The sequence below is a fragment of the Harpia harpyja genome, chromosome 16 (genome assembly GCF_026419915.1).
Source record: "Harpia harpyja isolate bHarHar1 chromosome 16, bHarHar1 primary haplotype, whole genome shotgun sequence".
Classification (NCBI taxonomy): Eukaryota; Metazoa; Chordata; class Aves; order Accipitriformes; family Accipitridae; genus Harpia; species Harpia harpyja.
The window spans coordinates 31,091,607-31,118,666 of NC_068955.1; the positions used below are offsets into that span (position 1 = coordinate 31,091,607).

At 43.0% G+C, this 27,060-nt stretch overlaps 1 protein-coding gene and 1 long non-coding RNA gene across 2 annotated transcripts; both read right to left on the reverse strand.

Annotated features, from left to right (window-relative positions):
• Positions 1 to 47: 47 nt before the first annotated feature.
• On the reverse strand, positions 48 to 4,354 carry LOC128152716 (uncharacterized). Its single transcript, XR_008238737.1, has 3 exons — positions 4,157 to 4,354; positions 407 to 693; positions 48 to 141 (listed from the first exon to the last, which is right to left on the reverse strand). It is a non-coding gene; the product is annotated as an uncharacterized LOC128152716 (long non-coding RNA).
• Positions 4,355 to 14,932: 10,578 nt separating this feature from the next.
• LMO2 (LIM domain only 2) lies at positions 14,933 to 22,809 on the reverse strand. Its single transcript, XM_052811429.1, has 3 exons — positions 22,575 to 22,809; positions 18,674 to 18,889; positions 14,933 to 15,939 (listed from the first exon to the last, which is right to left on the reverse strand). The coding sequence occupies exons 1-3, from the start codon at positions 22,613 to 22,615 to the stop codon at positions 15,720 to 15,722; spliced, it is 477 nt and encodes a 158-aa protein (XP_052667389.1). The 5' UTR covers positions 22,616 to 22,809; the 3' UTR covers positions 14,933 to 15,719.
• Positions 22,810 to 27,060: the final 4,251 nt, after the last annotated feature.

Sequence of the window (27,060 nt, forward strand, 5' to 3'; positions counted from 1 at the left end):
AAGTTCTCGTGGGCTTGTCCTTGAAGTCTTATTCTTGTCCTCGTTCTTTGATCTTGGAGCTTAACGCCGTCTCCTTGTTCTTTGATTTTGAAGCTTAGCGCCGTTTCAGTCACACGTGGTCCGTTTCAACGTTGTTCTCATCTAGCATACAGGAACATCCAGTCATAAGAGCGAAGAACTGCAAAACTTATGAGTAACTACCTCTACTAGTTAATTGCTTGGCTACGCTTTTGTCTATTGTTTCAACCACAGTGTTAGTATAAGATTTCTAATAACTATTTACCCAATCTCACTTTTACAGTCACCTAGCAGCAAACCAGTTTCCACGGCTGGTACAAAATATTAAAACCCATCCAGAATGTATGGAAATAAGCTATCACCCCGAGCGGCCATCTCCAACACCCACCCCACGCGCAGTGCCATCCCGGCGGTGAAACGCGTCCCGTAGGGACGGTTGTCTCAGAGGGAGGCCCCCGCGCTCAGCGCAGGCCTCGGCGGTGGGTGGCCGAGCTGTGAGGGCTGGGGAGGTGTCCCCGGTACCCCAAAATATCCCAGATGGCATCTCGCTCCGGGGGTTAGGCCGTCGGCTGGAGCCCGCCTTGTCAACATTTCGGGCAGTCTGGGACTTAGACGTGCGCACGAAGCTCCGCTTTTGCTTTTAAAGAGTATCAAGAAGTCAGGCTTCTTAATTTGCTTTCCCGAAACAGAAAAATAATTCGTGTTCAGCTGGAATACTTGGACCACCGAATCTTCACGTGGGTACGAGCTGGTAGGATCAGACCGCGGACATCCCTGGAAGATGAGGGCACCGACTACTTCCAACATCAGATGGCTTGCAATTGCTTTGTAGTTTTCTGTTCACCTCAGGGGTGAGAGCTAATGTTAGAATAGCACTGACGAGACAAATACAAACCTGCTTATATAATCAGCCTCTATAGGCTGATTCTAATGGATGATTAGAATCCGCTAGGACTGAAATTAAAAAGGTAATGATACACATAGATGGGAAAATAAACTTACTGAGATGAATATCATTAAGAAAATGTGTTGAGTCTTAAGGGTATATGCAAATACCAGATCTTTTTTAAGCTTCTTCCACATCTTATTGAAAAGAAATACGTTTTCAGAGAAAGCGTATTTTCATTTCATTTTAAATCATTTCAGAAAAACACCTTTTCCAGAGCACTGTCCCTAGAACTGATTTCCTCTAAGACCTTCAAGGAGGATTTTGAGTCCTGGCTTTGCAATTGGAATCTGGAAATTTTTGCAAACCTGAGGTCTTGTGCGACCCAGTTCCCAGGTCTGTGTGAAGAAGCCCGGTGTCTCAGACACTTGGCTGCATCGCCAAACTTTGTCGCTGCTGGAACCTCTGGAACCCAAACCCATGGCCACGTCCTGTCAGCCACAGACCCAACAGCTTCCGACCATCAGCTAGTCCGCAAAAATCTCGAGTTGAGTGAAAGCGTGTCAAACCTGACGTGTTGCAGGTGAAACATTTCAAGCTCAACAAGCAAAATCTGTTTGCTCAGCAAAACTATTAGATAATATAGTCACAAAAATAATTAATTTATAATGCGATAGCCCTGTAAAACTGAGTCCCAAAGCATTTCACAAACGGTGAATTAAGCTTCACAAGCATCCTCTGAGGCAGATAAATATTAAATAGATCACATTTTATATGGAAAAAATCAGACGATATGTGACAGCTGCAGAAAAAAATAGAAACTGCTCTTTTTTTGTCCCTCACTTTTAGTGAGTTAAATATTCTTTTTCGAAAGAAGGAATTGTTTCTACTGCATGATTTTACACTAGTAATCCTTTTTTCTCTCTTCTTTTTCAGATACCAGTAGTATGTTATTGAAACAGTTCATTGTCCTAGCAACACCACTCAAATAAGAACTGAAAAGGAGCAAGCTAATGGTTATATGACTGTGTCTTTGCTAGCTGTTGGGGAGATTTTTGTCCTTTATAATTTGTATAATTGTAAAGTTCCCTGTAGAGAAGAAAATGCAATAGTAAAAGTATATTTAAAATGTTACTAAAATGCTATTACTTGTATTTGTGTTCTTGGTTTTGTGGTCCATGAAAATCTAACAATGCAGAGCTGAGAGAGCTGCATAATTCTTTATTTCTGTCAGGTTTTGCCAAAAGATAGTGTCGTGGTTTAACCCCAGCCAGCAACTAAACACCACGCAGCCGCTCACTCACTCCCCCCCACTCAGTGGGATGGGGGAGAAAATCGGGAAAAGAAGCAAAACCCGTGGGTTGAGATAAGAACGGTTTAATAGAACAGAAAAGAAGAAACTAATAATGATAATGATAACACTAATAAAATGACAACAGCAATAATGAAAGGATTGGAATGTACAAATGATGCGCAGTGCAATTGCTCACCACCCGCCGACCGACACCCAGCCAGTCCCCGAGCGGTGAATCCCTGCCCCCCCCCACTTCCCCGTTCCTAAACTGGATGGGACGTCCCATGGTATGGAATACACCGTTGGCCAGTTTGGGTCAGCTGCCCTGGCTGTGTCCTGTGCCAACTTCTTGTGCCCCTCCAGCTTTCTCGCTGGCTGGGCATGAGAAGCTGAAAAATCCTTGACATTAGTCTAAACACTACTGAGCAACAACTGAAAACATCAGTGTTATCAACATTCTTCACATACTGAACTCAAAACATAGCACTGTACCAGCTACTAGGAAGACAGTTAACTCTATCCCAGCTGAAACCAGGACAGATAGATCCAAAGCCTGGATAGATTGCTTCTAGTATTTGTGTAGTTCTAAGGCTTGCATTGGTTGTCAATTGTCAATTGTTACCTTTTTTTGCACATAGTGAACATCTACTGTTTAATTTTCTAATATTGTCTTGAGGGGGACTTCTTTTCCTTTGTGACACTTTCTATTTTCATTTTGAAAACCTACTTGAACTCTTTCATGTTGTTTCAATGGCTGAATCCATCTTCCTCTGCTCCTATTGCGCTCTGTTTGATTTGATGTAATTCCATGTAAATTGACATGAGATGACTTCCATGTAATGCGTGTGTATTTTGGGGAGGATTTTGTCCCTCAAACAGCCAAGTTAGATATTTATAAAATTGTACAAACTACACTTTGTATTTCTTTCTTTCTCAAATACCTTCTTTACCTTTCTTTCTCATTTGCTGTTTGCTCCTATTTTAGTGTTTAAATCCCTCTATTATTGGTATAATGCAACGTCATTGTCTGAATTTTCCTTTGCTCTCTGAATGACAGCCCACAGTATTAAGTAACATTTGCCTATCAGAGCAGTATGAAACGTCATACAGACTGAAAAAAATTGGAAAACCAAGAGCAGACAGACTAAAAAGTATTCATACATCATATTTTTCCTGTATATGTTATCCTTTGTGCATAACATAAAGCATGTATTACCCTGAACAATTAAAACACTTCTGGAATTTTTGAAATAAAATAAGTCAGTGGGTGGAAAGGAAGCCAAATAATCGAGATTTGAGAACAAAGTAGAAACTGTAACAGAAGGAAATACAAAAAGAATTAGAAAGGTGAGGAGATTGAAGTAGACGGACGCCTGTAATCTTGAGAGCAGACAACAGATGACCATTTGTTGCTAAAACACACACATACTTATAGTCACATATTCTGCAAAGTCACTGTACATGCGCACAAGCATAAAATATGATTGGTTATATCAACACTGTACACGCGCATAAACATAAGATATAATTGGTTATACTAACTCTGTACATGCGCATAAACATAGGACACAATTGGTTATACTAACTAAAACATGCGAAACTTGTCTCAGTCTAATTGGTCAAGATGAACTGCTGAATTGAGGTTCTTTGTGCCAAGTTCCCTTTATCGTGGAATGCGCACCTGTGTTCTTCTAATTGGCATCTTTCTTTTTTTGTCTTCTTGTTTATTCTGTTCAAGGTCTTCTAAAGGCGTCTGGAATGCTCTTGCGACCGTTAGCTAAATATGTGTCCACAGAAAGGTGTCTTCATGATTTTGCTAAGGAAGCAGAAAACACGTAACAATTTACAAAGTTATCAGATTTGATAATCACTTATCACAACAATCATCTTCCATTCAAAAAAGGGGCAATTTGTAGCATCGCCTTTCAAAAGTTCGTAACTGCTCTTAAATTTTTAACTATACCTGCACAAAATGGCCAATAAGCATAAATGCCTCCAAATCTTCACAATACCAAGGAAATCTGGGGATTAAAGAAAGGGGAATCATCACAGAAAGTATGTGCCAAGCTACAGAAAAATAGCTTGTTGTGGTTTAACCACGCAGCCGCTCACTCACTTCCCCCTCCCTCAGTGGGATGGGAGAGAGAATTGGGGGAAAAAAAGTAAAACTCGTGGGTTGAGATAAGAACAGTTTAATAGAACAGAAATGAAGAAACTAATAATGATAATAACAACAACAATATTAAAATGACAACAGTAATAACAGAAGGACTGGAATATGCAAGCGATGCACAATGCAGTTGCTCACCACTCGCCGACCGATGCCCAGCGGCAATTCCTCCCCCCCCCACTCCCCCCAGTTTATATACTGGACATGACATCACACGGTGTGGAATACCCCTTTGGCCAGTTTGGGGCAGCTGTCCTGGCTGTTTCCCCTCCCAGCTTCTTGTGCCCCTCCAGCTTTCTCGCTGGCTGGGCATGAGAAGCTGAAGAATCCTTGACTTTAGACTAAACATTACTTAGCAACAACTGAAAACATCAGTGTGTTATCAACATTCTTCTCATACTGAACCCAAAACATAGCACTGTACCAGCTTCTAGGAAGACAATTAACTCTACCCCAGCCAAAACCAGGACATAGCTGAATGATTTCTGAAGATCTGCAACAGTGCATGGAAAGATAAAAAAATCAGGAAAAGTACTTTGCCATGAGACTGCGGGTTTGGCAGACAGTATCAGTGAGAGTAACTGACGTGTGCGTATGTTCGAGGTGGGCACGTGTTTGCAAGGAATGAAGTTACTACAGTTTTGTAAAGTACTGCCGGTCATCTCTACTGCAGCACTTACATACTCGTTTTTACCTACCGCCCTGCCAAAATAGGTGTATTAGCTTAAACAGTCTGGAAAGTGGGTTCACATTTAAATTTCCACCATCGCTAACACCGCAGTGAGCGGATGAGAACAGCTCCACATGCACAGCTCTCAAGGTTTTTAGGTCTTTTGTTTCTTTTCTGAGAGTTAACGGCAGTCTTGCCAGCGGTCAGAGGTGTGACTGCAGCATGGGTAAGTGTATCCAGGACCAGTGTTACTCGGGGGCTTAGGCAGCAGTGAAGATGGAGATGGAGTGACCTGTAGTTCTGCAGGAGTTAATTATAAAAATTAATTATCCACACTGGATAGGGGCTCCTCAAGTATGCATCGAAGAGCTGTCATTTTACTTTCCTAATGGATATCCCAACATTTGCAAAGAACACACAGTGAAAGAGAAATATCTGTTCCTGAAGCTGAACAAAAAATTTGCAAAATAGAAATTAAACACCCCGCCTTCCCTCCCAAAAAAACAAACCAAAAGCAAACAAAAAAACACTTAAAATCATAGCATTTAAATGTTTTACTCATAGCAGGCTTTGCATTCTCCATCAAATAACTGACAGCTGCACCATCTGTGGAAATGGGTAAGCTATCATGGCATTTTTCCATCTCAGTCTAGACATAAAGGTTCTTTTCCACTTTAATAATGGAGCCTAGTTTTTCTTCCATTATCACTGGTCTTAGAGCCCAAATGGCTAAATATATCAGAGGTATTCCTCAGGCTGAAAATTTCTTAGATTGCTTTGCACATCCCATGTTTAATCCTTGAAAGATGATGAGGCTTTTAGCATCCTTCATTTATTTTTACTTATTGAAAATCTAATGAAATGACACACTAGGGATCTTTACCACCAGGTGCTGAGTGTCTCTTGAAATTTACCTAATGCGTGAAGATTTTTGGTCAGGGGATGGTCTACATTTCACAAGATCAGCTTCTTGGTGCTCTAAATAGACAACAATAAATGGGCAAAACTGAGACCTGGAGGGGAGTAGACAGCTTGGGGAATTGGTAGTGAGAAAGAAGCTGAGGTCCAGAAAATTTGTATTGTTATTATGCTGTTTTTATTGGGTTTGTTCTTTACTGTAGCAAAGATGCGATAAGGTCAGGGCTTCACAGGAACAACTAGGCAATGACCTTTGCTTGGAAATCTGATCATCTAGAATTAACCAGAACACAATGGGTGGCTGTAATAACGAGCACGGAAGGAGTAAGGGAAGAAAATTAAAAACGGGAGCTGTATGATCATGCAGTGACTCCAGTGAATCACATAAATATAAAGATAGTTCAGCAGTCCTTTGAAAGGTTGGGGATTTACATATGAACTGATAACCAAATCACTTTTTCAGGCTTCACAGGAGTGAATCTCAGATGAGATTTGAAAGATGACAGGGAGGTAGCTAAAGGGATCAGAGCCAGAACTTCAGTGAAATGTGTACGTGAATAAACTAAATATTACATTGGAGCTTGTCGGACATTTTAGTAACAAATGGGATATCTGTCAGAGTACAGCTTCAGGCTGCCTTCTGACAGAATGAAACAACGGTTTTAAAAAAAAATCCCTTCCTCGTTACTGCCACGTACACCCAGCCAACAACGCCTCTCCTGAATCTCTCTCACATGATGGTGAATTAGCCTTGACAGCTCCAAGGTCAAATGAAGTCAAAGGAATCACCAAGAATTCAACCAATGGACTTTATCTAGTGGTTACAGTGAAAGACTCGATGAAACCGTAGCTGGAGTCTACTCCCAGCTTTCATCCTTCCGGACCCTACAAGGTACGCAAGTGCGGTAATCCAGGCAGGTCCCTTAGCGCGGAAGGTTGCAAGCTGAGTTTGAGCCTCATGTCCTTGTGTCTCTGATCCTCGCTGATGCGGAGATGAGGTAGAGAAGGAGAACTGTGGCAATATGACTGTGGCCGGTCCCTCTGGAATCGTCTGACGGCCCTACATGGATGCTCTTATCTACATTGGTTGCCTAAGGTTGTCAAAAAGCCACCTCTGGTCCTCCCCTATCTTGCACAGCACAGCTCTGAGTCAAGGTGCTCTGTAACTTTGGGCTTGTCTTTCTGTATTATCAAATCTTTTTGTCTCAGCTTCTTAAATCCAAAAGGGATCTAAAATATTTATGTATGCTTGCACAGTTTGGAATCCCGCTTAGAGAGTAATTTTCGTAGACTGGGCTTTTTTCTTCAGACGAAAGATTCCGTGTTGACACAACTGGCATACCCAAGTTTTATTCTTTCCCAGGGTTGCTTAGCTCAGAGTTGGTTTTCCTTTCATATCATCCTCTTTCACATAAATCAAATATAAGATACGGCTACAATTGTAAACATTAACCTGTGAAAGAATAAAAAATAAAGTTTACTTATTTTACAGGGTGTGAAAAGCGTAGAAAGGCATGATTCTTGCCTCCAAGAGCTAACACATTAAATTAAGCAGATAGCGTAGAAGAGAAATTCAGTGCAGTGGATAATTAGTAGGTGCCTTCATCCCAGGCCAGCAATGCTAATACCTGCTTTCGCGTTGTATACATATACAGTTGTGCGTGCTGGATTAACACTGACAGAGAATAGCACTGACAAAGTTTGCAGGAGACCAAGGCTGCTAATTGTAAACTTAACTTGGTCAAAAAAGGCAGTAATAAAGCTTCAGGAATATTTATAATTTAATGCGGTTACAGCGTTTTCACTGGGTGTGATTCATGATGCACTGACAATGATTCACAGCCTAAGGGATGTGTGAAAGACCCCGCTGAAAGCAAGGATTGGAGGAATATTTCAGGATCTCGTGGAAAGTGCTGGGACCCTGGTTGTTTTGTGCGGGAGCTCAGAAGGTCTTTCTTTACCCGAGGAACATGAAGAATAATGAGGCACCCCTAGAGAAAATTCTGCTGCTATTGAGTTTTTCCTGACCTAAAAAACCCCATCTGTACGAACCAGATAGCAGCTCACTTTTCAGCTCCACACACTCTTTCTTTAGGTTATTAGCTGAGATCGTTAACGAGGCGGCCAGTTAGCCGCGGCCGCAGCGGTGGGGTTTGTTGGCTACAAACACCTGTGCAGTAGGAACAAGGCTGAACCCAGCGTACATTCATCAGACGATGGCAACAATAAATGACTGAAGTGTTGAGCTGGATTTGAAGAGGTAGCACAAAGATAAAAGACTCCTGAAGCCCTTTGCAATTCCCTTAGTCATCCATTCCCACCGAAGGCTTCTCTTTTGAAGTTTCCAGGAGGCTTGGTGTGACCTTTGGTCGTCCTTTTGGTCAGAGCTCTTATCTGTCTAGTGCAGACCCGGCCTCTTTTTGCTTGTACTACTCAAAAACAGTTATTATGGGATAAACAAACTGTATTTGCTGATGCACGTTCTCAGTTTCCTTATCAGCTGAACAACACGCTTCTCGTGCACGTTGGGTCAAACTCACTGCTGGTCCAGCTCCAAGAATTCCAGGGCAACTGCACCACGGCTCGTTCGGCGCTGGCATGCACCTACCAACTGCAAAAAAACCATAACCACGTTGTGATGGAGCGTTGTCTTACGAGCCGACCGAGAATTTCCCGTTGTTGCAAAGCATCCTTGGGTTGATGATTGCAGGTCTTACACCTTTTTAATGAGATATCAATGTGATATCTAAGCATTTTTTTGGGTAGCTGTCCAGATGCTTTGGGATATTGTCAGACTGAAGACTGTGTGTCTTATCGAAGAAGAATTTCAGTTTTATTGTGATTGTCTCTTTAAAATAAATGTAAATAAGTACACCATCTGTGTCTCAAAACCAGTTCGCAGCTGTTGTGAAATACATTGGCAAAGTTATCTGATATGAGGTGCAAGGCAAGTATCTGAGGAGAGAAGAAAACCAAACCCCTAATCCCAGCCCAGAATCAGGGGGTCTAAAAAAGTCAGAAGGCTGGAGACTGAAGTCAAGGGCTCAGCTGTCATGGTTGAAAAGCTACTCCCTGTACTAACAAGCATCCAAATCTACTGCCATAGAAAGGGAAAATACATCTTGTCACTGACATCTTATGTTGTGGAAGCTACACACAGAGGGCAGGAGTCATTATACAGTATTTCACTAATATGAGGATCATCAGACGGTTACGAATAAAGTCTTCTAAACTCTCAGCTGTTATATCCAGGGGCTTTTGCCTCCTTGCTTGTATCTCAGGTGCTGGTTTGCTGGTCTGCTGCACCACTGCTTCCAGATCTGTTTTTTGCCATGAGTAGCCTGGCAAACATTTATGGCAGCTTTCACACAGAAAAATGCTTTTACTTTCTGATCTTTTAGGCAGAGGGCTGCTATGATTAACTAAAGCAAGAAAACAAAACCCTTCCTTGCTTTTCAGGCTTCTTTCATAGGTTTCTTAGTCTGAGCTTTTACCAACTAACCCAAGAAGATACAGCCCTGAAGAGGAAACATCTCAGGGATTGCGTGAAAGGTAGCTGGCACAGAGCTACTGGACTACAAAAGGAGTTAGTTCCCTTGGGCCATGGCTTTAAAAGGTTATTCCTCTCTCAACACAGCAGAGGAACGGCTACTTTCCACTACTCCAGTCACTCCTGTTACAGCATCCCTCATTGCCCCCTGATTCCAGCACCTCCGCAGAAACCAAACTTCTTGCAGTCCGCTCACCCTTGGTTACAGGCCTCGCTACATTACACCAATCTATAAACGTAACCAGAATATGCCAGAGAGAGAGCAGAGATGATCAGGAAGCATTCAGCAAAAAGTGTATTCAACCTTTTCATTAAAAAAAGAAAAATCTCTTCCCCGAAAATCTTAAATAGGTTTTTCATGCATGATCTGTTTTTCACACACACCCCCAAATTAAATATTTGAAAACTAAATTTTTAATAGAGAAACAATTTAACAGGAGCTTTTTGATCATCCCTTTGCTGTTGGCGAAGAACACAGATAAGGGGGCTCAAGGGCGCTTCAAGCATTGCTCGAGTATTGCTACAAAGAGTGAAATGGTGGCTCACTCTCTGTATTTGAAGAATAAGCCATAGATGTCATCAAATGGATTTATTTTAGCAGGAGTTCATGGGTTTTTACCACCCATGCCCAAATGTCCCCACAGGCTGTTAACTCCCGATTCCGCAAACACGCCTGAGCTTTATATACGGGATTGTCTGTCACACAGGGAGGGATGTATATCACTGTCAGGCATAGTTCATAGACAGTATCCATATAAAATGCTATTTGAGACTTCTCTCCAACATTCAGAGTGTATTTGAGATCCCCACTGCCGGACAGGTCAAGCCACGCGGTACCCATACCTGCTTCGGCAGCGGTTGCCAAATGGTCCGCGGTTGAACGGTCACACTCAAGCCAAGAGATCTAACTTCTGCTCTTGTGGAAGTTTGGCTGAGTTACCTGGTGATTTTTAAGCGGGTCACGTTCATCTTGTGCCTCAGTTTCCCCACCTATGGAGCCGGGCTTGTAGCTTAAAAAGGGAAAGAGTAATGCATTAACACATTAATGCTTGCAAGGCACTTGAAAAGCGTTAAATGGAACATGGTATAGTCCTGCAAAATATGTGTATTAATTAACCATCAGAGATCTGCTGGTTTATTAGGAACATTTCAGAGATGTGCCTTCTCATTAGCCTGGTACAAAACGACCCACAGCAGGAGGGAACAAGTTGCTTCAAACGAGGTTCAACTTTCTACCAGTTTAATCTCCATCTCACTGACAGACTTCTGAATCTTAATTTAATTATAGTTCCTTAAATGTTTTCTGATATCGTATCTCAGTCTCTCTGTTCTGTGTCTTTTTATGGTTTCTTTTTTGTCATGGGACAGAGGAATAGATCTTTTTTTTCCAGTGTCCATTAAAATTCCCTTTGCCTGCAGTGCAGTATGCTCTATAAAAGAGATGAACCTGCTGCAAGTGAAATAAGCTGATGCTGCACTGTCTTTTTAGAGCAACAACAATCTTTATAGATTATTTTTCCAAGTGTCATGAATCTCCTTCAAAGTCACAAGTGACTGTTATCAATTAATGTACTTAATAGTCTCATTTTCAATTCACATTCAGGCCATACCGAGTCTATGCTCGCCCTGGCAGATGCTTGAAAGCTTTGCCTTTCAGAGATAAAATGTTACCTTGTATGTGATGGGGGTACTAAGGGGGGGTGATTCAGGAGCCAAAAGACATGTTAAAGTGCAGCACCTGAGGCCTTCTTGTTTTCTGAATTTACAGTCTCAGACTGGCAGTCGTATAAATGAGTGATGCTCTCTGATGTTCTCTTCCAAGCAGGCAACGAAATTGGCAGGGAGTCTTCGGTTTTGTGCTGATGTGTCCAGAATTCAAATAATTTGATTCTTGGGTATAATGACAATTGGAGGCACAGTATTACCTTGAGAAAAAGAGATGGGAGAGACAGCTTCTGTATCCTGTATTGAATTAACAACCGATTCCCATTTACTCTCTCCACTGAAAACTCTATTATGCAGAATTCTTATTGCCCTTATTCAAGGGCATGGAATTAAAAAAGTGGTATCGATGGTAATGCTCTCATCTTCCTACCATGACATTGAATAATGGGGACAAAGAAGGGAAATCTTGAAGGATGATATGCCTTTTAAAATACTGCTGATATTGAAAACATATAAAGGACAATGCCTTTGAATATCATATTCAGATTTTTGTGCTTTTTGCTTATGACTTTAAATCATCTTTGCTTTTATTTTCACTGTTGTTTTTGGAACATTTTATTTTCTTGTGATTTCAGGAGAGAATCCTTACATACTTGAGATGAGGACGGAGGTGAAGTGTTGGTTACACTAATTCCGAGAGACATCTGCTCTCTCCTCCTGGATCCGGAGAGCAAGAGTTGGGAATCTGGCAGGGAGAAGTCCACCAAGAGACCGGTATAACTATACAGATAGAGTAATACTACTGCTGCTCAAGTGGAGGCTCTTCTTCTGGCACAGATTGTCATTTTCCAGTTCAGCTTAAGCCCTTTCTGAGCTTACATAGACTAGATAAAACTGGTGGTCTTGTAACAAAATAAGAATATCCACTGCGGACCCTGCAGCATCCTTCCTTTACAAATACATTCATTTAGGTTTTAAAATGTATTTTCCTGCGTAAATGATATCTTACACAAAATAATGAGTGTATTTCCATTAGGAAGTTTTAAATGATATTTTACAGAATAAATTATAATATCTCCATCTTACAGGGAAGAAACCAAGATTTAACTACCTTGCCAAAAGTGACACAGGAAATAATTTCTGAGGTGGGAACAAAGCACGGATCTTGCTCTCATTGCTGCAAAACCACAAAGCCTCCATGAACTATTGAGACTCCTACCTAACCTCTACGCAGATGTTAACAAGGCCCCTTACACTAAATTTTCAGTCAAAGCTCTTCGCGAGGTGGAATCATGGAAATCAGCTCTGCAGCATGCCTAAGGTTAAAAAATTTCACTGGAAAGGGTTTAGGGAACAAGTGTCAAACTCATACTGTGATGATACCTGTTGATTCTGACCACATCGATGCTATCGTTATGCTGGTATAACTCTGTGATTGCAGTTATTTTAGAGTCTGTTACACCAGCATGCTGTACGAGATCAGGATGCATCTCAAAACCTCTTCATAGCAATTCTGAAAAGTCAAAATCATGGCTTACTTTGTCAGAGGGAAGCTCATTTTATCTCCCACTGCCCCTGGAACAGTCAGGACTGTCAGCAGATGGTTACCTGCGATCTGAAACACGTGGTCTTCGTTGGGAGACCCTTCGCCTGGCAGCGCCGCGGGATGGAGCCGAGTCCCGCTCTCCCTGGCGTACGACGCTCCCTTTGATACCTGTTCGTCTCCACCATTAGCACGTGATTACAGAAAAATCAGTTTTATAGCTGATTGCCATCACCTGCAAAATTTTCTTGCGATGAAGTAGTAGATGCTCAGGAAGCCATAAGCACTCCTCTGCCCTGCTTGTACGATAGTGCTACTGAGGTATATTTTTTCGGGGAAAGGAGACGGGGTGAAAGAGAAGGGGCTCTAAGAGGGACATCGCAATGACGTGGCAGGGCACGATGACCTGGAAAGTTTTAAAGGCGTCTGCCACCAAGCTGTTGGTACTACCTTGTCTGGTGGTGCGCAGCTCGCAGCGTGTATGGATGTGCTCCCACACCCCGACCTGAAGAACAGTTGCGCACCTCCGCCCTGCGTTAGCATCCTGGGTCCATCCACCAAGCTGTGTCAACTAACGGGGATATTGAGACTTCGTTTCTACCTCGACCGAGTATTTGCAAGGAGCCACTGAAGGTGGAGACGATAGCTGTATTTTCCCTGGGTACATAGCTTTCTTGCTTGTGCGGGCAGGGATACATTTTAGGCTAAGAATTATAATTATAACCAGCTGCCTGTGGCCTCCAGAGGTCAGCATATCACTTGAGAAGAGCTAAATCACAGAGCTCTCAAACTATACTTCTCAGGCATGATCTCATTATGTATAGTTTCCAATTTCACTGGTAATAAGATTTAAAGGCTTTGTCCCCAACGCTAGTTGTGACAACAAAAGCAAGAAAAGAAAAAAGAGCTCTCAGAATATCCATTGTAAAATGCAAAATGTTGTCGTTGGTCAGTACTGCCACTCGGATGAGACATCCCTTAGTTTATTGAAAATAATCAGACAAATAGAGATCCATATGCTTAGGTGCTATTCCTTACAGGTTAGTACCGATGGGGTGAATGGGCATGCCAAATGTCTTCTGAGTGGACTGTCAGACTTGTTCAACTGTGTTATAAGCTTTATTTTTTTAGTACATTTGAACACAACGTGCAGTTCTAGTGGCGCTCTCGAAAATGGTAATGTAGAACCAGAAACCATACAGAGATGAGAAACAGAGATTATCAGAGGCGTGAAACAGCTTTCATGCAAGAAGGAACTTAGACTATTCATCTCAGAAAAAATAAGTTGGAGGGAATATGATACAGGTCTTTAAAGTCAAGAACAGTGAAAAAAACGCGATGGGAGATGACTATTCATTATCTCTCACAATACGGTGGTCAACCAATGAAGTTATCAGGCAACAGGTTTTGAAACAAACACAGCATAGAATTAAACGGTGAAAATCATTGCTTTGGGACTTTATGGAGGCCAAAGAGTCAAAAAAAGGGACTAGGCAAACTCACGGAGAATGGGTCTGTGGGTCAGTGCTCAGCGGAGGGCTCTGAAGGCAAGCTCCCACAAAGCTCACAGGACTTCCCTGCAAGCTGGAAAGGCTTCATGCAGACATCACTCCGAACATCCACTGCTTGTCTCCGTGGGAGTAAGAGATTGAATGTCCACTTTCGCCTGACGAGGTGTACTTCTCGTGTTCTTAGTATTACTATAATGCTAAGAAACTTCCTTTTGCTTAAGAAGCAAGTGACAACAGTCTTTGCAGGAAAGGCTCTGAACTTAATTCTTTCTAAATACTAGCAAGTATTGATTTGCTGTAGTGATACTATACTGGATTCAGTAATCCAGAGCAAAATCAGGATGAGGTACCTTTCTAAGAGACCCTAATCTTACGTGGACTCCTCTGAGATCAGGTAGCTTCTGTCTTTGTTGCAAAGTAACACTCAAATGTATTTCTCTGTGGACCACCAGCCTCAAAAACATCCTCATAAACACACCAAAGAGCCTCAGTGTCACCCAACACTATCTAATTTCTCCTTAGCACGAAGAACTCTGGAAGGCTTACCAAGACCTCAGTGTTCTCACATAACTGCTTTGAAACACAACCTTAAGTGGATCGAGCAGGCATCAGCCGAAGACAAAGTGTGGAAACCCTGCTACGAAAAATAAAATAAATAGCACAAACAGAAAATCCAGCCCAACTCCAAAGAAAAGAAATGACAACGCTCAAATCTTCTGTTATTTTTATTAAAGCTGCAGAGTCTTACTACACACAACAAATATTTTATCGATATAATCTAAGTTAATAAAATAGTTGAACAACTCTTTAGATTTATATTTGTATAGAAATGATCTGTGGAACATCTCATCTTGAAACAGCAGTGCCCAAAAACAACTATTCAGCAGGATTTTTTTAAAGAAGAGTTTGGGACTAGAGGATGCACTGTTCATTCTCAAAGAAAAAAAAAAATCCATGCAAAAATAACCCCCACCCTCTTCCCACTTTCTCTCCTACGCAAAGTGTAAGGCCGTATAGAATGACCACATAAGCGATGGCCCATTTCTTTCAGTGTTCTTCCTCATGTCTACATTAGGAGCTGTCGTCTAAACTCAGTAACTAAAACAAGACGAAAAGGAAATTCAATTGCACAATCCTAGTCTGCAGGTGACAAAGTCATAACATCTCTTTACAGAAGTCCCTACTCTTTTTCCAGTTACGAGAATTCGTTATCGCATTGTGTTTGTTCCCCAACTCTCGCCTACATGGCTGATGTCAGTTATTGTCCATATACCTTTGTTAACAGAAGTCAGTCTAGCTACTATTGCTTTGGTCTCCCTTCTTCACCTATATGTAGTTTAGATTCTACGTAGCACTGCCTGCAAAGGGCCGACTCCGTGGTATTTTCCCCCCCTTTTAGACAAAGCCCATAGCTCAAGTGATGATCTCCTCACTGCAGCTACGCATCGGTGTCACCCGTGAGATGTCTGTTCTAGGCTATGAGGCATGTCTTTGCTAGATCATTCCATTTATCTTAGTCCACTCGTAGATGTCCTGTTCACACACTATGTCCGAGTTGATGAGGAGGTATCTGTCCCCGACGCAGAAATGTTTCTGGCAGGCAGCACATTTGAAGCATTCGAGGTGATACACTTTGTCCTTCACCCGCATGGTCATCTCGTAAGCCCGGATTCGCTTGTCGCAGGAGGCGCAGAGGCCATCTTGGCCAAAAAGCCTAAAACGACAACAGCAGAGAAGTAAGCGGAGTTCCTTTGCTGGGGAGCTGGGCAAAACCAAATCAAACCAAGAACACAACATCAGTGCCTTGATCCACTAGTCACAGTATTGCCAAGTTAGATAGAGGTCACATGGAAACCTGCTGAGCAGAACTCTCAACCTTGCAATATCAAAAATTGGAGTAGAAAGTCCAAGGTCCTCACCCGTTTTCAATATAATTGACTTCTCTGATCAATGACCTTAGCCCGAATTGCTGAGCAGCTTCATGAGGAGTAAAGGTTCCCCAGATCATAGCATAAAGTTGTGCCATGCTAATACTTCCACTTTTGTGATCGATAGAAATTACCTTTCCGTTGATAAATTTTGCCTATCTTCAGCTGTTGCTGTTGCAGTTTACAGAAAGGAGTTGACACAAGCCATGGTCTAAGACTCCCCTGTCTCTTATCGTTGCCTCCACATTGGAGAATCTTTCAAACCCAAACATTTCTATATCCATGAAGTCACTCCTGCTGGGTTTCCGAAGGATACAGGCTAAGACTTTCTAGATAGTTACGCTAGCCCAAAGAATTTTATGATGTGGACCGCTCTTTAATCCACACTGAGAAACCCTACTGAGATCATGATGGTATTGTCTATTAAAAGGAGGGTCTAATGAATGCACTGGATATGTATTCCCCTCACAGCACGCACTACCATTCAGCTGGAGCAGTGAGACGTACTTAGCTATGTGTGAACGCCAGCCTTTCATGCAGTCTGCTGGCTACAGGGATTGTAAGTCAAATCATTAATAAATAAACATGATTTTTTTTTCTTAAAGGAGGGGAGAAATGCTACGTACGACTTGTTCAATGTATACACCTATGAGTTAGACTTCTAAGTTTCCATACTAATTCTGGAAGGAGAGTTTTTCCACCTCCAATACTTCTCTTATGTGTGCTGTGCCTGCTTCATATCATCTTCTGAACTGGAAAAAGGATGCTAACTAAATTAAGAGAGATCTTTAAGGGGAAAATACATCATTTCTTTCGTCTGCCAGGAGATGTCAGTGTTTACTTCTGCCCAAAGAAAGTAATACTAAGGTTACACAAAGGTTGCCAAATTTTTCATTAACAAGGGAAGATACTATATGCTGCATTATTAAATAAATGAAAATGTTGAATTTCATTGCGAGAAAATACATTAACTGTGTCGCCACACTTTCTGTTGCTTCCATTTTAAGATGGAAAGTATTTGGAAAGTGTAATTACTGGATCGCTGCTGGACTGTCGCATATGCAGAGCATTTACAAGCGGTCCCATTAGCAGAACTCAGTTCTTAGCTTCTGCTTAGCAAAATTCCCATCAGTACAGCTCAGGGACACCATAATTAGGAACTCCACTGAGAGTTTGGTTGAGTTGTTACTGGCAGGTAAATTAGCCCTCAGTAAAGCAGCTGAAAAAATACCAAATACCATTATTCTGTTCCACAGACCTCCTGACACATTAGGGATCCATTAGAAGAAATGGTACGCAACCAGCACAGCAAAGATCAATCCACTTTAATTGTAATCAAGAATGTAACGATCCTTTGTCATCAATTTTTGTGAAATATCTTAATCTCAATTTAATCCTCCTACTTACAAATTTTGGCAAAACAGGCAGAGAGGCGTTAATGAAAATAGCTGTAACAAGTGTATTTGTAGGACCTGATTCAGCACAATGTGCAAATTCTTGTCTATTCAGGACCAGGTGTAAGAATGCGAAAAATCCCCTGGATCCAAATTAGTGCGATCAAACTTTCCTGTACTGGCTGTAGCTTTGCAATAAACATACAGTACATTGCATCTTTCTGCTTGAAGTGTCCCAGATAACTTTACCAGCGATGCAGAAAAAGGCAGGGATCAATCCGAGTACAAAAGGCAGTGACTTCAGACACCAAGCAGGTACAGCAGCCCTGCTGGCTAGTGGAATCAAGCATCTCTTACAGAGCTGATATTACCGCATCAGGAAAATGAATTGAATTCAGTTACCTTGGATACCGTGTTCTTAAATGAGAGAACTAAATGATCTTTCATCAGTCGCTGATCTTGGCACCTGGTTTTATATACCTTTCAGCTCCAAGGCAATGCTTGGAGAAGCACAGAACTTCTTAAAACCATTCGGGGGAACCGGTTCATTGTCAGCTCAGGGGGAGCTTGCTGAAATTCATCACCTTTTCCCAATTTCTCCTTGCCAGAATCCCGCGCTGACACTGCACAGTTCGCCTGGAACTATCGGGTTATGTCCGTGCAGACTGACGAATGCCAACAACCCCAAAGTCCTAGGAGTTCTTACTATATTCTTCACATTTTCAGATAATTCTCTTTTGTCCACCGCATGTAGCAATGCTTTCATTTTCATAACAAAATGCACTCTTTTTTCTGACAAGATTTTTAAGATTTAACCTATAAACAACTATAAGTGACCTAATCAACACAGATAACCTCTGGATTTACCTATAACTTACTGAAGAACCCCAGCAGTACCATAAAGCACCTGTGCACAAACCCCCAAAATATGTGAGCCCATATCCTAAACCTGAGCTTGCAAACGGTGCCGTGTTACAGCTGTGGCTGCTGCCAGGCTTTCGGTTTAAGAGCAATCAAAACCGAATTCTTTATGGACCTTTGCTCGCTAGCTGTACTAATGAAATGACTAAGCAAAGCTGAAAGGCCAGAAGAAGGGGAGCGAGGGTAGAACGAGTGGGTTGCGTACCTGAGATAGTCCCTTCTGCAGAGCTTTCTGCCCAGTTTGTAGTACAAGCGTCTCCCCACTTCTCCCAGCCTGCAGCCGCACAGGTCGCAGCTGAGGCAGTCTTCGTGCCAGTACTGATCGATGGCCTTCAGGAAATAGCGGTCCCCGATGCTCTGCTGGCAACCGCCGCATGTCAGCAGCGAAGGGGGAATTTGGAGGACTTCATCCACTGGCTCCCTGAGGGAACGAAAGAATCGTTGGAGAAGGAAAATGTACCCTGAAAGCATCCGCATGAGAAGAAGGAGAAGGAAAAACAAAACAAAACACAGGGTTGGTCAGGTTAGAACGGGGATTACATCCTCATTTTTTCTCCCAGCAGCGGAAACGATTTATCCCCTTCTGACATGAGAGGGAGCAGGACTTCACTCTTCTTTTGCTTTTTTTAAAAAAAGAACAGCTTAAAATGTAAGGAGTTAATAAGAATATCCAAAAATTTGCTAACTAGTGTTTTAAATTTTTCTTCAAAGAATAATGCATAAACGTGACAACCTCTGTATCACTTGTGTGTATTCATTACTGTAAAGGCATATCCTACTTTACTAGGACATTGGTGTCTGTGTAGATACATCATTTTTCTTCTACTGGACAGAACATGAATTGCTCAGTCATGTGTCTCAATCCATGCAGTTCTTATAAAAGAAATACCTTGCCCATAACATGATTCTTCCATAATTAAAGATTGTACTTTTTCAAAAGTGCCATCAAAAAGCTGCCTGGATTCACCATTTCATAGAAAGGCTGGTTATGTCTGTGCAGACTGACGAATGCCAACAACCACGAAGTTCTTACTATATTCTTCACATTTTCAAACAATCCTGGTCTGTCCACAACACCTAGCAATGCTTTCCTTTCCATTAAAAAAATGCTCTATTTTTCCCAACAAGATTTCAAAGATTTACCTATACACAACTGTAAGTGACCTAGTCAACACAGATAATCTCTGGATTTACCTATAAATTACTGAGGAACCCCAGCAGCACCATAAAGCGTCTGTGCATGAACCCAAAAATATATGAGCCCATATTGTAAACCTGAGCTTGCAAGCTTTGGCTGCAGTGCCGCTGGAAGCAAAGGGAATTTCAGTCTCACCAAGGGCTAAAGGACTAGAAAAGGCACCTGAGGGATTTTACATGCAGTCAACTTTCCGTTGGGAAATGTAAATTTGAAGACTAAGTCTGGGGATGTCATTTCTCTGAACAGCATGAAATGAATAAATACAACAGATGAGCTGTTGCCCAACTGGTTTAAGTTTTGCTGCTGTTTTTGAGAGAGACAGAATTTTACCTCATTTAACTGCAGGACTGCTATTTTTTCCTTCAGCTAAGGACATGAATCCCCTGGGATACGTCTATGCCAACATAGCTCAAACAATTATTTGGGATTTACACATCCCTGCGTGAAAAGAGGCACAAATCTTTATTGTGATATTAGCACTGACTATTCATGCACCTTATTTCTCTCCCTTTTTAAAAAGCTCTGAAATCTAGGATGGTTCTGGTAACACCTGGGGATAAAGCAAGAATTTTCTTCAAAGCTACTTTCTTAAGGAATTCTCTTCTTTGCCTTTTTGTGTAATTTCACAAGTTCTGCAAAAAAAAAAAAAAAAAAGAGCAGCAAAAAAAAAATTAAAAGAAAGGTGCTTGAGCTCAGTTCTGCAAAGTTTGCAGCGACCTGGTGCTGCCACTGAGGGCCTCATGCAAACCCCAGGGAAGTTAATAAAAAAACTATTGGATCAATCCTTTAAGCACTTGCTTAATTTTAAACCTGTGGCTAGCGGCAAGGAAGGCGTATGTTTGCACACTTATGCTTCGCTGGATGATGACCCAGGTTCTCAATATCTGGTAGAGCGGAGCCCCGAATTTTTTCATACGTTATTTATTGGGTTCTCGCTCTAGCCCAGAGTCCCTCAAAGCTTTGTTTCTGTCGCCGGTCTGTCCTCACTTAGGCGGGTGGGGGCAGAGGAGACCTACACTGATGGAGGAGGCTCAGGCTGCTCCCAGTTTCCAGCAGGCAACAGGAAAAAATTATATTACTACTGCTTATTTACTGGGTCAGCAGTTTTCTGGGCAAAAATTACTTTCTTCAGCAGGGAGATATGACCACTGGTCAAGAACTTCTGTGCTGAGAAACTGATTCTGCAGTTTTTATTTAGGCAAGCTGAGCCCTAAGATATTATCTGATTATATTCTGTTCTGGTTTTCACTCTTCTAAGTTTAAACCGCTGTGCTCCGCAAGCTGTGTCATGACATCCCTCTCCTACCAGCTCTCCGTCTTGTGAGTTTTTGTTAAAATCATGGGGAGCTCTGTATGTGATGAGGCCCTAGTTTTTTCCAAGTTTATTCTTTTGGGCCCCATACTCCTTTTCCTAACATGTGGGCTCCACTCTGACAAGTTCTGAGAGCCTTCCACTAGAAGGAAATGCACACTATTATCCTTTATTATCCATTATTTGAAACTTCAGATGTACCCCAAAATATCTCATCTTAAGAGCGTTCAGGAATCGCAAGCCAGGTTTCTCTGAAAGCCCTAAACTCCGGAACGACCCGGCGGATGTTTACGCAGAACAGAATTGCTGGTTTACGCATTAGCTTTTTGATGTCCATAGATTTCTAAGCTAGCACTTAGGTCACTAGAACACAAGGTAGGTAAATAAATAAAGATTACTAAAACTTCGTAACTGAAACCTGGACGTCATATACCTAGGAGCTCGGATTATCGTTTCTTAAAAAACAGGATAAAATAAGAGAAAATGTAACATATAAAACATCAGGTGTGACATGGGATGAATTGATTTAATCCCCAAAAGAAACAGTTCCCATGTGTTCACTCCGGGCTTCAAGCAATGGCATTTTTAGTATCTCACAGGAAGCAAACCACGAATGACTCAAGTTTACTAAGAGCAATGTTTTTTAGCGTTATCTGAAAACGGAGATTTTATAAGTTATTTTTTTTCTTCTCTCTTATCGTGATCCCAGACAAGCATAACTGCAGTTCTTAGCATGCACAGCGCTGAAATGACTCTGAGTTTATGCCGAGTGACCGTGCTTCTCACCGGCGGGAGGGATGGGACGGCCGCGGAGCACGGCCCGAAAGCCTGGATGGGGACACGAGAGCCGATCCCTTCCCCGAGTGGGAAACCCACGGGGGGAAATTCTCACCTTCCACATGCCGTCAATCAAGTCTTTCTCCGTGCCCTTGGCAGAACACCCTGCCCCCACCAAAGCAGTTTATACAAGCTCTTGAAAGTTGCATTATGAAAATGTGGAAGTTGGGCACCCACAGATAACAGCTCTGACCTTTCACTATAATCGGCTACAGCGACTTGGGCAGATCAAAGATGGGGCCGAGAGGGTCCCTCCAAATGAAAAACACCCTCCGATTTGGGAAGGGTGATGCTCTCCCTCTCCCTGAGCCTTTCCCAGCACCTCTGGCTCGGATGAACGGCTGGAAAATTCCCTCTCCGGCTTGGGGGGGGGGGGGGGGGGGGTATTTGCCTCCTCTCTACTGCTCCCGGCCGGTCTTTTCCCACAACTTGGGGAGCTCTCATCACCCCCCCAGCCCCACCACCAGCCCCCCCCGGGGTCGGCGTCCAGCAGCCGGGGGCTGGGGGGGGGGAAGCTGGGGCAACCCGGTACGGCTCGGCACGGCCGGGCTGGGCTGGGGGGAGGAAGAAGAAGGACCGGGGGGGTGTGGGGGCTGCTGCCAAGACCCCCCCCGTCCTCTCCCTCTGCTGGGAAGGGGGCTGCCGGGCACACAATGCCGGTCAAGTGGCTCCGTGATGAGGATGAGTGGCCGTGGAAAGGCTGATGGGGAAAGAGGGGTTTTGGGGGGGTGGGGGGGGAGGAAAAAAAAGGGCACTTACTCGGAAGGATCGAGGCTTTTCCTCTCGATGGCCGATGACATTGGCAGGGTTTGTTCCTTTGTAGCGTGCCTGTGGTGGGATCTGCCCCCGCTGCCCCCGCAAAGGCTGTCTGCTCTGGAAGCCTTTTCACCAGCTGAGTTCCCCCTCCGCCCCCCAATGACATTCACAGGATTTCCTCCTGCAACACCAAAGAGAGAGAGAGAAAGAAAGAAAAAAAAAAAAAAAAAAGAAAAGAAAAAGAAAGATGGGGCTGGGGCTGCCTCCTCCACCGCCTCCGCAGGGCTCTGCCCCGGCGGGCTCTAACCTCCCATCCCCGCTCCGCTCCGCCGCCGAACCGCTCGCCGGGGCAGATCCCGCCGGCCCGACCCCGGTCCCGATCCCGATCCCGGCTCCGGTTCCGGCTCCGGTTGCGGCGACGGGGAGCGGGGGGGGGAACCGGGTACCGCGGCTGCCACCGCTGCCTCAGCCCGGGGCTCCCCGGGCTCCGCTCAGGCTCTGTGCCCGGGCAGCTCTGAACGTGCTCCGGAGCCGGGTGGATGTGCTGCCACCGGGGTGATGGGCATCGCTCCTAGTAGTAGTAATATTATTATTACTCCGTGGCTCGGCCCCGGGTCTCTGGTTTCATTTCCTTTTTCCTGATCACGATTCAAATACAATAGAAGGAAATCACACTTAAAGAGACAGCTGCCCGTTTCTTAACTGGACTCCTGGGGGTTTAGCAATACAAACAGCGGCATCGCGACTCGCTGGGTTCCTTAAAGAGACAGAGCCGGGGCTCCCCGGAGCCAGGGCTGGGAGCTGACGTTGCATTTTCCCATCGCAAGGGCATTTAATAACACTTTCTGGGCGGACAGGGGATGCTCGGGTAGGTAGGCAACCTGCAAACGATCCCGAGGGCTGGGGAAAAAAAATGTAAGCGCCCGGTTCCGTCGTACTGGCTTCTTCTCAGCTCCACGCAGGACCGAAGCCACAGTCACCGTCTCCTCTCCCTCTCCTTCTCTTACATCTAGACGCACATGCCCACGCGCACTCATATTTTTGTACCGTACTTCGAGGTCCGCAGGCGAAGAACCGAAGTATTCTTTCTCTACCTAGGATTCAAATTGGTCAACTGAATTGTCTCTCCTTTATATCCCCTAGTGAACGTTTACGGGCGCCTGCTTCTAGACATCCCCTAGTTCGCGGCAAGCCATATAACAAATTTATACCTCGACACCCTTCACTGTTAATGAGCTGTAAAAGCCAGAGAGTACAAAGTATCGATCTGTAATTAATCACCGAGAAGCTAAAGATGGGAAAGTCTTGCCTGAATATCTCTGTTTCCCCTCCCACCCTTCCTCCTCTCCATCAGCACAGCACATCCCGGAAAGGACTGATTTACAGTGCCAGAGTGAAAACTATTACAGCAATTCGAGCATTTCCCCGTCTCTGTGGCATTAGAGACTGGCCGTTGCTGGAGGCAGAGCTCTGGATGAGATGAACTGCTTGCCCTGTTAATTCCTTCAAAAACAGTAAGAAAATAGCTGTAATAAAGCACTAGTGACCACTAGTAGAAATACTTCACTTCTGTATTAATTCCCAGAAGAGAAATGTATTTGATGTCTATTTTTATGACTACATTCTAATTTTTTCAGCTTTTTGGCAGCTAGGCATGTGATATCTGCAATACATTAATGAGCCCGATTCAAAGATTAGTAATGTCCGCAGAAGGACTGCTATTCATTTCAAGGGGCTTTGAACCAAGCTCTTGCAATACTTTAGAGCCATCACTGGTCATTAGAACACATCTTTCTTATTCTTTAAAAACACTGTCTCTGGTGTATTTTAAGCTATTACAGTATGACAGTCACTCTTATTTGTGTTAAAGGAAAAGGCTCTTTTGTTAGGTTTTCACAGACAGGACTGAATTATGCGATGACTATTTAATTTCTGATGTATTTACACTGTGATCAGAAAAGTAAAATGTAAACCTTTCCAGAGGACTGAATAATTAAACTCCTGCAAGACACACAGCCCCTCAAAAAAATGTGCTAGGAGCTTTATTACGTTGGTTTAAAAAAATCAGAAATTGAATCTAAAGGTGGATCAAAAACACGCATGAGGACTTCAAACATGTTAAAAAAAAAAGAAGACATTTCTATGAGCTTGGTTTCTTCTGGCTCTGTGTCTTGAGGTTTAATAAAATATAAACTCTGAGTCAAAATTTCCCTGATGATTGGGGTATTCATATTCTGAATAGCTCCTGATGGAATAATGTGAACAATTCCATAATGCCAGGTAAATTTTCTGGTTTTGGATGATACAGTTGTCTATACACTACAGACATAATGGCATGCTGCCTCCCTTTTATCTTTTTTTCCCCCAAATTCACAGGAGATTAATACCTTTAAGACCTCTGTCCCTTTGTCTATCTAAAAGAGATCAGCTGGTTCAAAAGTTTTGGTGAGGGCCAAAAACATTGACACTGGCACATAAGGAGTTACTTAATTCCTTAGAAAAACAACAACAAAAATGAGGACTTAGCAGTACGGAGTGGCCAGCGATTATTGGAAAACACAAATTTTAAGCTTTTGCAACACCTGTATTCCTTACTTTGGTCAGACCTCCTCAGGTCTAGCAGATAACCTCCCTGAGGTTAATGAGATATTTCTCATATTCATAGTTGAGTACGTGCGCTGCTGGACAGACCGAGAACGTTCTCTGCTTTGCAAGATCAATCCCTTAACCTGCAGAAAGCTCTTCTGCATAAAACCAGTGGAACGGCGTGCAATAAAGAAGCTGAAGAGGACAATTTGTATGCGTTTTATTGTCATCCTTTTCAGTCAGATCCAGAACAAACTTCCTAGAAAAAGTCAAATCTTTAAGCACAGTACTTGTGATAGCGCTGAGATCACGCCGTGGTCCTGCAGACGCCGTCTAAAAAGAATTGTAATCAACACCGTGAGATTATTTCTTGTTTTGTCTCTGCCCTATGAAGGGGAGATGCTAGGCAAAGTCATGAGCTAAGAAAAGGGGAAAAAAAGCAGTCGACTTGCTGGCACATAACATAATAAATGTGTTGCTCCACCATGCTCAATGGGACAATGCTCGAACTCGACCTGCTTGGACAAAGAGTAATCAGAAAATGCGGCGTGAGGATTAAAGTTGTCAGGATATGTTGAACAAACCGCGCAGCAAAGACACCAGGCAGCACCATGCACCAGGTTGGGTTTCAAACTAAACCAAAACACGGCTCTGCAGGAGTTAGCGTGGCAGAAGATAAACAGAAGCGGCCAAGAAGCGGTGACCTGGCCTGATGGGTGTTTACCAAACTGCCAGGGGAGGTTTTGCCCCAGTGGCATTTCTGGAATCACCTTTTCTTCACATTTCCATGCTGGCCTTTAGTGCCAGTTCCCACTGGATTTGCAGCGGAAAGCCCAGCAAGAAGGTCGTCAGCATGCTAACCAAGAGTTGCAGCTTCTAACAGCCCTGAGGAACTAAGACATATACTTTTCTGGGACGATTCAATTTTCATTTATTGGGTTTACATATGATAAACTCTCGCTCTGGACAGTGAAATTTGGCATTTCCAGCTGAGGACTCTTGTGTCCCACCAGAACAGATGACCAGTAATCAAGAGCGACTTCCTTTTTTCACCTTGAGCAAGTCCCTTAATACCTCTTTGCCTCAATTTTCCCATCTGCAAATGTTTACTTCCCTCAGCAGAATTGGCTGTTGATTTACTTTTGCCTCCCGCTGAATAACGTTCCCAAAGACAAAGCGGTATTCAGCGCTAGAATTGGTGGTGCCGACGTTTCCTGCACAGGGACAAAAAGACTAGCACTATTTTTAGTGAGGGCTTTTCTTTCCATTGTCCCTTTCTCTGTGAAGCTGTATTTTCCAGTGCTTTTTAGTGCAGCTTTTTTTTGTGTTCATTGACTGAAAATCCTGAGGGATGAGTTTTGGTTTCAATTAACTTTTATTAATAAAGATCATGCTATAGACTAATTCTGGGAACATGTCGAAGATCAAATCCGCTGTTAGTAACTGCATTTAGCATTCAGTACTTGGAATAACGTGCCATGAATAAGTTGGCTGGACTTTCCTAGATATTTTTCAGTAAGAACATTTGATGTAAAACTGTGTCGTTTCTATGAGTGGTGTCATCTAAAGAAATAGCTCAACATGCCTGTTTCCGAAGAAACATCCTCTCTTGGACTCAGTGAGTATTTTCAGCTTGGTTTTGGAAGGCCACAGGATCATCATCATCATCATCATCACCACTTGGTCTCAGGTTGCTCCTACCTTTATTTCTTTAGTATAGCCTAGCTTTATTCCCCCTAGAGCTTATGGATACTATTGAACTATTTCAGGTCACCCTCATTTAGAGAAGTCCATGTTCAGGAAGATTAACTTTGCTGCCCTTAATAGCCAGTAATGCTGGTTGCCTAGAATGCAGTTTATGAAGATTGAAGTCTCTGCATAGATACAAGAATTAAATCTCAGT

What these genes read in the sequence shown, in the direction of transcription:
- LMO2 (XM_052811429.1), bottom strand. Translation starts at nt 22,615, where the DNA reads ATGTCATCGGCCATCGAGAGGAAAAGCCTCGATCCTTCCGA. An exon ending in AAAAGCCTCGATCCTTCCGA is followed by an intron (nt 18,890 to 22,574) that starts GTAAGTGCCCTT and finishes TCGTTCCCTCAG; the next exon opens with GGAGCCAGTGGATGAAGTCC. An exon ending in TGCAGAAGGGACTATCTCAG is followed by an intron (nt 15,940 to 18,673) that starts GTACGCAACCCA and finishes TTGTCGTTTTAG; the next exon opens with GCTTTTTGGCCAAGATGGCC.